Source organism: Podarcis gaigeae (genome assembly GCF_964106915.1).
Source record: "Podarcis gaigeae genome assembly, chromosome: 7".
Classification (NCBI taxonomy): Eukaryota; Metazoa; Chordata; class Lepidosauria; order Squamata; family Lacertidae; genus Podarcis; species Podarcis gaigeae.
This window is the reverse complement of record NC_139683.1, coordinates 38,007,516-38,018,545: the sequence shown is the minus strand read 5'-3', so window position 1 is coordinate 38,018,545 and position 11,030 is coordinate 38,007,516. Positions and strand designations below refer to the sequence as shown.

At 38.5% G+C, this 11,030-nt stretch overlaps 1 protein-coding gene across 29 annotated transcripts in view; it reads right to left on the bottom strand.

The window, feature by feature from the left end:
- The window catches only part of PLAG1 (PLAG1 zinc finger), a 34,919-nt gene that overhangs the window by 6,772 nt on the left and 17,117 nt on the right, over positions 1–11,030 (bottom strand). For 10 of the 29 annotated variants that reach the window (XM_083747862.1, XM_083747873.1, XM_083747885.1 and 7 more), the window contains 3 exons: positions 8,736–8,838; positions 4,894–4,997; positions 212–570 (listed from right to left, as the gene is read on the bottom strand). In XM_083747862.1, coding sequence (XP_083603988.1) covers positions 212–453 — 242 coding nt within the window. In that variant the 5' untranslated portion in view covers positions 454–570; positions 4,894–4,997; positions 8,736–8,838. Of the gene's footprint in view, positions 1–211; positions 1,782–4,834; positions 4,998–8,735; positions 9,453–11,030 lie in introns of those variants that run through there. The other 19 variants (XM_083747870.1, XM_083747872.1, XM_083747874.1 and 16 more) reach the window with 15 other exon arrangements.

The window sequence follows — 11,030 nt, the reverse complement described above, 5'->3', positions numbered from 1 at the left end:
TAAACCTCTCTTTGAAAACACACACAAAGACTGAAAGATATTAGCTTGTAAAACTATGCACTATAGTTTATACTTCTACAATCTGATGTCTAAATTAACTAACATTTCCTCCCTGCAAATCAGCTGAAGTGTACACAGATATATACGTTTACAAAGCTTAAAATGGCCAACAAATGATAATATAATCTGAAAAATAAATAGAGTTTAATACCTTAGTAATTTGTACTTAGAAACAAAGGCCTTGGTGCAGTCTTGTTGTGTGCACTTGTAGGGCCTCTCTCCTGTGTGAGAGTATGAGTGAACCTTTAATTTCTCAACACTGTTAAAGGCCTTGTCACACAGTTGGCAAGGAAAGTTTTTTCTTGGTTTGGATTCACCACGCTTACGTTTCCCTGAAGGGACTTTCTGGGTATCTCTTACTTCTGACAAATCACCAGGAATGACAGTGGCCATCGCAGCCTAAACCAGGCCTTCTTGTTGGACACTTGGGAATTGCCCAACTCCACTAAATGATTTAGCTTTAGATGGCTTCTCAAGTTTCATGTGGTCGTTAAAGAAAGCAAAAGGGGACTGGAAAAAAAAATAAGAAACAACTATTTGTAACTACACTTAATTTTGAAGTTTACTTGCTATGTGATGTTTTTGAATAAAGCTTATATAAAATTAGGTTCAGCTGGTCTAATGTAATATATGTAGGCTCATTTAAGCTATTTATCACAGCTCATAATTCACTGCTCAGGATGGACAGAACCACATATGTGCTGAAACTACATCTTGCCATTCTTTTGAGGTTCTTGAGGCAATGTAGTAGTACTGCAAGAATTTATCTAAGCCTTAAATAAAAGTAACTGTTCCTATTTTTCTGTAGAAAACAGTTTCTTATCTTGTATCAAATCAAAGTGATATTGCTAAATGAGTGCCATCTACTGAAGAAAAAAAAGCACAATTCAAAAGGAATCTAGTCTGAAGCAGCACTGTAAACTGGACTAAAAATAATGGTGCATGATACAGCACTCTCATGACTATACTACTACAGAACTTTGGGGGAAATGCAAGTATGAATAGCCTTACATAATTTTTTTTATTGCCTGCAGAATACAAAATGCCAAGGAAAAGTCCCTGTGAACAGATAACTATAATGTCTAATCTAACTCAGTGTCTTCTGACCTTATAGTTATTTATGCACAGAGACTTCAAAATACGATGATGATAATAATAAATGTATTCAATCATGCAAATCCTCAAATTGCATTCCATGCAATTGTACCATGCAATTGTTCATCATGTGTAGAAGACCCTAATATTAGCTACATAAGAATCTGACTGACAGCCAAGCTGTGGTGATTTAGTGCTCAGGAATTATATGGGCACAAGTATGTCAACATCTATAAGAGTTATCTAATCCTTGCTTTTAGTAACCATGAGCACTCTGCAATCCTCTATTCCTAACAGTACTGTTTTTCAAATATTAAAACTAAGCTGAGATCATAGATAGCAAGGCCAAAGAAGCTATTAAGGAAACAGATTGGAGGCTAGATATGCAACTGACAGATACTAAAGGTTTATGAGGAAAGACAAGCATAAGCATAGAAGGTACCGTAATAAGATTTACTCAGTGGTGTAGTTTGCATGTCATGGTAAAGCAAACTATGGCTTACTGAAACCAAGTGAACGTGACGGCTCCTGGAAAGAAGCTCACACCTGCTTTGCTCCTCCCAAGGCCTTTTAGCAGTATGGAATGGCATCCCAACCCAAGATCATGATGTCTCCTCAACCACGATCTGTAACCAAAGGACAAATCCCAGGTTCAGAAGACACACTAAGCTGAACCTTGATTCAGCTGTTGCACCACTGTGTGCTAAAAGGTTGGGGGAGGAGCCAGGCTCTCTTCTGGAGCCAACATGTTCATGCAGTTGCAATAAGCCACAGCTTGGCTTACAGTGATATGCAAACTAGGCCAGTTCCTCCTAACTGAACGATTGTCTGTAAAATCTTTGGTGCTTTCAAACAAACCATGCATTCTAATGAACACCTAGTTACCACCCAAATATTTACTGTATATAAACTTTTGAAAAACCTGATATTGTTTTAAAAACATCTATCAGTGGAAAAAAAAAATAAACCTACTTCTTGGGGGACTGGGAATGGCAAAATGTATAGATTAGCCTAGCATGTTTTTTTATTATTTTATTGATTTCTGCACTTCACATTGTAAAAAGAAAATGATTTTGCTATTCATAATTTGTGCCAATTTCTTTCTAAATGAACTAGATAAATGATATAAGGAAAAAATACCTCCCTTTGGGGAAAGTGGTAATAATTATCTCCAGGATGCTTTATCCACATGCTAAAACCTGGTAGTAGCAGATTCAGCTGGTTATTTGGGGAGCAACCCTCTACAGACATTAAATTCTAGATTTTTAGGCTTGGCTACCACTACACTTTAAGGAAGTTCGCAGACAGCAAGTTTCCTGTCCCTTCCACCCCCTTGCAGCCACCTGCCCTTCATGAAAAGCCTTTCTGGAAGTCATGGAAGTGGTGGTGTTCATCTGAATGCCCCTATTGTACAGCAGCCTCATCATGGCTGTATAGTCAGGACCAGAATGCAAATTTGTGTGCCCTTGTCCTCCCGAGTGAGCATCCCTAGCCTCTGATATTTAGGGCTTGCTAAGATTGATTTTATGCCTGCATCAGCAATTTCATTAACCACACTTAGCATCAACCACAGTTTATAACCATAGTTAAGACCATTTTTAAGAAAGTGGCTATTGAATATGTTGGTGCAGTTGCAATACCATTAACAGTTAGCCCAAAACTGATAGTGGGAGCCAGACCCACCTGAGAAGGCTCAAACCTCAGGGTTCAAGTTCTCAGGGAACTGCTGATCTCTCATATATTCATGGTTAGGCCACTGGGAAAGCCCAAAATAGTTCTAAGAGCTTTTTAACAGCAGAGAGGAAAGGGCAACTATGAAACACACACCTGGGGGTGGGGTGGGGGACTACATTTTTTGATAAAATGGTACATTTTAATGCATCTTCCACAACAAATTGAATAACATACCCCTATTTGTTGTGCCAGATACTGATACTCTGAGGACGTCCTAAGTGAAAAGGAACTGAAGCTGTTCCAGTGACCAATTGTTGTGTCCCTTAATTAGCAACAAAAGCAAACAAGTGCAAGTCAAACTACAAATGAAAAGTAAAGTACATTAAATTTTTTGCCTGCCATCTTTCTAACCTTTCCTTATTGGTACCAATAATGTTTAATTAAGAAAATATGATTAAGTAGGAACTGGGAAGCAGAACATGCATTCCCAAAATTCATTTGTGGGTTCTTATAAAAGTATTAAGTGAATGAACTGCAAAACCTAAGTGAGCACAAAAAAATAATAAACTACAAGAAGTGTTTATGGAAATACTTAATGAATTCAGAAAGAAAGCATAACATCTCATGGTGATTACTGCTTCATCATAATTCCGTAGCCTTATGGCATCTTCAAGCCCTATAAAGGAAGCTACACCTATAGTGAACTGCAATTTTATCTACCCACATAGATTTAGTGGTAAGATTTTCAAGGATTTGTCTCAATACAGTGATGACATTGAACAAATTGTAAGGCCTTAGAAGTACCTTGGAAAAGAACTAGAACTACTGCCTTTTGCTGTCAGGAAGTTGTGAGTAGGCTTAACCATATATGTTTGTGCATGTGTGTGTAATTGCTATACTTAAAAAAAAAAGGGTGAGACTATCTCAAGACCCTACATATAGCACAATCACCTGCACCGTGGACCACAGGTAGTGGTGTGTCCAGCTGTACAGCAGGAGGGGTATGACTGAAAGAGAAAAACCAGTACGAGAAATGCTGAGCCCTTGGCCCAGCAACAGGTTTTTGTTCTTATTTTTGGCAACCAAAACCAGTCCCCCTAGCCACGTTTCATTTTGGTCTATGAGTTCAGCTACAGGTAATGGATTGTGGGGCTCAAAAGCTAGGGACAATGAGTTCAGCAATCCTCTTTCACTTTAAATATACTGTGCTTTAGAGTTGCACTGCAGACCCATGTTTGAATGCTCAAGTCTACTGCTACTACATCTAGCTAAGGCCTCAAGAACATTTAATTTAAAGAGTTGAAACTATGTGCTGAATAAGAAAGATCTTTATTGCTCTGGAATCTAACCACTGAATTCATTACGATGATGCAAATACTAATAAATTAAGTGCAACTATGTCCTCATATAAAAACAGTTTCAGCAGGCAGGATCCAAAGAGGCGTGTGCATGCATGTAAAGCACTTCCAAGAGTACCAGGGTGGGGAAGTTGATCTTCCCTTACAACTGCACCACCTTGTGCTCACTGAATTCTCTCCAGAGTGTGCCCTAACCGTTAGAAGCAGCTGGGAGGAGAGAGAGGGAAAGGAGAGGGATACACGCAAGGAGCTTCAGTAGAAAGGGAGGATCAGTAAAGCCCTAGTGCACACGTAGAACATTGCATATGGTCCTCTGAAGCCCAGCCATTTAAATTTGGTTATGCTAGTCCTGGAATAAATTTCTGATTAAACAACTCACTGGCTTATTATTTCTAGCTATCTAGATAAGCTAATTCAATTGTGGATGTACAGGCTGAGCAATGCAGACAGGATTTTAACATTAATGTTCAAATATTACACTTCTCAAAGACCAGCTGAAAAATTTTTGAGTCACAATGCCTATTTTCAGCTTCAGTATATTATTACTTATTCATATTTGTTCTTTCACAACTATAGGATGGATGATAAAGTTATTAGAAACCATTTAAAAACTACGTTAAAAAACAATACTTTTATATATTTTGTACCATTTTAAAAGGTGTTCATACTCAAAACAGATTTATGGTAGCCTCTGTTCAGTGCACACCTGGTGATGGATAACGAAGAAAAACCTTCAGATTTTGGTCTTAACCAGTTCCACTGACATGTCTAGGAGCAAACCAGAATCCAGTGCTTCCCATTTTTGCTGATCTGAAAAACAAAGCAGAAGGGGCTAGACATTAGTGAAGAGGTTGATTTAGAAAACTAGATGTCAATGGGAAAGAAAAATAGCCTGTGCTCATACTTTTTATGGTATATAACAATAATTAACAGTAATCATGATCTAGATATTCTGCATGCATAGAACAACATATTTTGTCTCTAGACAGGACTAGAAGACAGCAAGTCAGAAGAGGAGATAACCTAGAAAGCTAATATAGTCTTCTCCCACCCTTGGTGCTAAAACAACAGTGTTGCCCAACAGTACACTCCTCTTTCTGGCTGCATGCAATCTTCTAGTCTTCAGCAGACTAACAGCACCAGGAGCAGTTCTGCACATAGGATCCAAGTAACTGAATGTGCCCAGAGGAAGAATGTTCTGTGAGACACTGCCATTACATGAGAACCAAGAGGGATGATAAGTCAGATGTAATCAATCTTCACTACTCTTCTTGTTTGCGTCCTCATTCCCTGTTCTGCTCCTTCCCCTTGATTCACTCACTTGTTTCCAGTCCTTTGCACACGGAATCAACATGCTTTACAATGGTCAATGCAGACCAGCTTACCATTATTTTTTAATTTAATGCACGTAACTGATAATGGTGTAGTTACAAAAGGTAGTAATTCCATAAGCAACAGCAATACCATAAGCCAAATAACTCCAAAGATGAGATACAAGTGTTTGAGTTCCACTTTGAGGGTTGGGTGCATGCATGCATATGATTTGAATGAAGAAGTATCAGTTAGAAGAATAGTTAAGCACTCTTCCCCCATCCTGTCTCTTCACCAATCATACATGTCCCTGAAGTGGGGCTTCCAGTTATGAAAAGGGATGATGGGCAGTTACACATAACTTGCTCCCTCATCTGCAAGTATGAATTGCAATATGGATCAAATTCAAATTCTTTTAAAAAAAATTAAGGATCCACCTTATTTCTTTAATTTTAAGTACTGTTAAACTGTTTTAATACTGTTGTAACCTGCCCTGGGACTTTGGGTGAAGGGCTGCTAATAAACTGTAGCAATAATAATACAAACAAAACAATTTCTCAATCCATTTACGTTAGAGAGAACAAATTGACAAGGCAAACAATGTTACTTTTGATGTGTTGGACAAAGATTAGCTTTAAAATGAAAAGATTACTGTATTAATTTCAAAGGCCTATTCACATATAACACTAAGCCATGGGTTATATAGGCAGTGTGATTTGTTCAGCCATCTGAAGCATGCCCAGCAGACTAACTATGGTTAGACTAACAAAGTCATGGTTTGTTGTTGGCATATGAATCATGATTTGTTTTTAACTATGGTTTGTCATTATGTCTAAATCCTGCAGCCTTACCTAACCATGGTTTGTTTGACAACCCCACCTCAGACTCTCACCAAAAATGGTCATCCCACCATAGATACAATCATAAAATATAAAACTATAACATGCAATCTAAACAGTTTTAATAGGAAGCAAGAAAAAACAGAGCAGACAATGTCTGGGAAATGTTAGAAGTACTAAAAGAAATAACTTATTTATTTCCACTGGGGATGGGCTAGGAATTTTAGAATACAATCAAGAAAACAAATCAAAAATATAGTTACTGTTGAATTCACTATTGTTGTTTACTTTATACAAAAGAGATACTGTTCAACATTTATGCATTGATATTGTGTATGATTGACTCAAGAATAAGTTATACACAATATTAGAGAGTATTCTCTCTTCCCACAACTTAAAATAGAATGAAAACAGCACTTATCAAAGCGAACACTTCCATTCAGACAGATGTTCCTATTCTAGTTGGTTTCATATCAAAATTGTTTAATTAGGGTGAACACATGAAGACCAAAATGTAATACTTATTCCAGTACATTTTTATTAATTATTTACAAAAAAGTTTCACACATCAAATACAATTTATATGTTCAAGTTAGCAATGTATTATTGTTAATACATTGCACATATTTAGTGTACTTAATAATAATGATGGTAATAATAATAATAATTTTAATATTTATACCCTGCCCATCTGGTTGGGTTTCCCCACAATGCATCAAAGCCAACATTGAGATAATGGCGAAAGGTCATCAACACACACGTGTCTGTGATAAAAGTCTTGATTTTTTTTAGATTTTTGCAGGTGTAGTACTACTATCTGGCACCAGCACAGCCTGCAAAAAGCAATGTCACTGAAGCTACTATTCAGGAGACATCCCATTCCTCTGGACAGGCTTTTCAGAGAATCATAGAATTAGAAGGGACTGTGAAGGTCATTTAGTCCAACTCCTTGCAATGCAGGAATCTTTTGACAAAAAAAGAGAGAAAAACTCTGTTTTGTGAGGTTCCTCCCACATTTGGTTATCAAGATAAAAACACAGTGCCATTTTCTCTATCTCAAAATGATAACATTGTAAAATGAAGTGTATAATATCAAGTTGTGATTTTATATCTAAATAATCATTTCCCTCACCCCAATGACACTTGCACTTTGTTTGGATATAACTTCTAAACTACAGGGGAATCCCCACTTTACACGGGGGTTCTGTTCCGGGACACACACAAGTGGGGATTCATCCATTCTGCCCTGCCCTTTTTTATCGCCATTTTTGGCATGTGTGTCCACAGGAGCACACATGCTGATTGTGCGCAAGTTGGGAGACATCTGTATATTACTGAAGTTGCTTCTTAATCATATATTTCAGTTTACATTTTTTTGGACATATTTATTAAGGCATATTTCTGCAGGGTTTTTTTGTTTTGCTTTTAACAGACTGGATCAAATGCCAGTACGTTTATAGAACCAGAAAGTTTTCCTGTTCAAAATATTACAAAACAACCCACAACACTGGGCATATAAGAGTATTAACAGACTTGTTAGATCAGATGAAGTCTAGTGCAGCTTTGTTTTCAATGGTGACTAGCCAGATGCTTCTGTTCACAATCAAGACATGAATATGATTCTATTTCCCACCTGCAAGTGTCCCTAGCATCCAGTATGGAGAGTTATACTGTCTCTGAACGTGGGTTTAGATATTATGATTGATAAGAGGTACCTTCAATTCACAGAGCTGTGGTAGAATACTAAAAAAGATCCATGTAAAGGTGTGGTTAGGGGTAGTTTGACAGGACTGGTAGGGTTTATAGCATTCCCACTTCTGGGAGACATCAGCCATCCCTGCCTGTAAACGTGGGAATGCACCTATAATTATAAATGTGAATAAAAGTCAATGTACAACCTAACTAAGAGCTCGTCCACTTGTTCTGTGTCTTTAAAAAATGGGGCCGGTCTGAGTGGTATTCTGCTTGTCCCGTGCTTTCTAGGCCTGGGTCTGAATGGCTATGTGTTTGCCCCCCAGCTTTTGCCTAGGAAACACACTCTTGACTGCAGAATCGGGAAAAAAACAACAATCCACAGAAAACCCAATTGCAATTTGGTCTGATTCAGTGGTAAACTGGGGGTTTCTCTGGGGAAAAGCAGCGAGACAAATGGAGGTGTGGATGAGACCCTAAAAGGAATCATGATATGACGTGTCATGCTTGGACGAAGGAGACCAGAATCCTAAATCAGTTCTGTAGTCCATTTAAAGAATGAAATATTGTGCCCATTTTTCGGTCAAACACACCTGACCAGATTTTTGTAAGCATAAAAGGAATCATCCTGAGGAATACCGGAGTACATATGTAATAAAAGTTTGTTAAAGCAAAAACATAAAAAATAAAAAAAACCTTCACCCACCTTTCAAGCCAGACATGTAAATAACCACTTGCCTAGATATGTAGCAGCTCACAGGCAAGTGGGAACTCAGAATTCTTGATTTGCAGTACATCCACATCTCGTTCTAGCCCTTTAAAAATAAAATAAAATTCCATCGCAGAGGGCTGAGGAAACTTTACACTTTCCAGGTATCAGAACCCAAAAATGCCTTTTACCAGTTCTATCTGGTTCACCAGCTACAGCTTTTCTTGCACAGTGATAACTTATTAATAATAATTTATTACTTATACCCCTCCCATCTGGCTGGGTTTCCCCAGCTACTCTGGGCAGATTCCAACAAAATATTAAAAATACAATAAAACATCAGACATTAAAAACTTCCCTAAAGAGGGTTGCCTTCAGATGTCTTCTAAAAGTCAGATAGTTATTTCCTTGACATCTAGTGGGAGGGCATTCCACAGGGCGAGTGCTACTACCGAGAAGGCCCTCTGCCTGGTTCCCTATAACTTCGCAGTGAGGGAACACCCAGAAGGCCCTCGGTGCTGGACCTTAGTGTCCGGGCTGAACGATGGGGGTGGAGATGCTCCTTCAGGTATACTGGGCTGAGGCCATTCAGGGCTTTAAAAGTCAGCACCACCACTTTGAATTGTGATCAGAAACGTACTGGGAGCCAATTTAGGTCTTTCAGGACCGGTGTTATGTGGTCTCGGCAGCCACTGCCATTATATGTGTTGGTAACCTAAAGGCTGGATTACTGTAATGCATTCTATACGGGGCTGCCCTTAGGGCTGCTTTGGTAGCCCATACAGATAGTGGTGCATGGCCGACACCGTGACACCACCGTTAAAACATTTTCACTAGCTGCCCATTTATTACTACGTCATGTTCATTGATTCGCAAAGCCCTGGACAACTTGAGAGATCCAGGGTACCTTATATTTCAGCTCAATCATTGAGTTCATCTGCAAGAGCATTGTTAGTCATCTCCCAAAGTTGGTAAAGCTCACCTGACAGCAATAAGAAATTGCACTCACACAGTTCTAGAATGCTCTGCCAATAAAGATTCAGCAGACAGCTTCTATTTTATTTTAATTTTTACATTTCCACTGAAAAGCCCCCTGCTTTCTTTTGCAAATAGCACTGCCACTTTATCTTTTTTGTACCTAATGGAGACCTGGTAATTGACCACAAAAATGCAACAACATGTACGCTAAAGCTCACAACTTACACACTTAATTTTCCATACTTGGAAAATAAAAATTGCCAAGCTTTCCATACTTGGCAAAAAAATTAAAGTATAAATACCAAGGGGGTGGATATCCAGAAAAGACTCTGGCAATGCCGCCTGTCATTGAATGTGATGTGTTCTGACTATACAGGCAGTGACCATTTTAGGCATGTCCAATATGTGTGTGACTGCGCATGTACACATCACACCAAACTCAAAGTGACCCAAAAGTCACAAAAAGGGGTAGAATGGGGAGTTTGCAGGCTTTTTCAATAGTTGTTCTGACTATACACAATTTCATGTAAGCGTGCAATACCTTGGAACATAACCCCTGCACAGGTCACTGTCTGTATTTAAAATGTAATTGAACTTAAAGGAATGCAATGTTGTAAATTAAGATTTATAAGCAAAAGTAATAAACTGGTTTGAGAAATATAACTGATTGATCAATAAGAATGATTGTGAGGTGCTTCAAAGCCTATTTAGTTAGCTTGTCAACTATAAAGTTTCAGCATAGCTGATCGCAGATAAAGATTACCTTAACAATCTAGTGTTAGGAAATATAGGAAGTTAACATGTGAGAAACCTGCTTAGGAACTGTAGGAAAACTGAAATGCACCGGAAGGTCTGGTACATGTGGGACATCTGTGTGCAGAATGGTGTCCCTATGGACTAAATATTAACCACTTTTAAATGTCAATCTCTGTAGAAAAACAAATTCTGAATACAGTCAGTGCCTGTAATGCTGGGATAATATTCCATAGGTTGAAAGAATTCTAACATCAACTCGTACATTGCAACAATGAGCATGCTATATATACCTCATTCTAAATAAGTGTTTGGTCGTGCCAGTTCTGGACTTCTTGCTATGCCCATGCCACCTCCTTTCTTAAGGTGCTGGGAGTAAAGGGGGAGTGTCTAAGTTTTAGATGGGTTTGGTTACTGAAGAAGCAGGCAAATTTCCTTGGGGCTAGGAATTTGGGCAGGTCTACTGTGACACTGGGTTCTTTGGGGTCTGCAACTGGTAGTGGCAACATGCTTGCCCACTGGTGAGTGGAGGGAGTCCTGCCCTTTTTGCAGTGAACATAA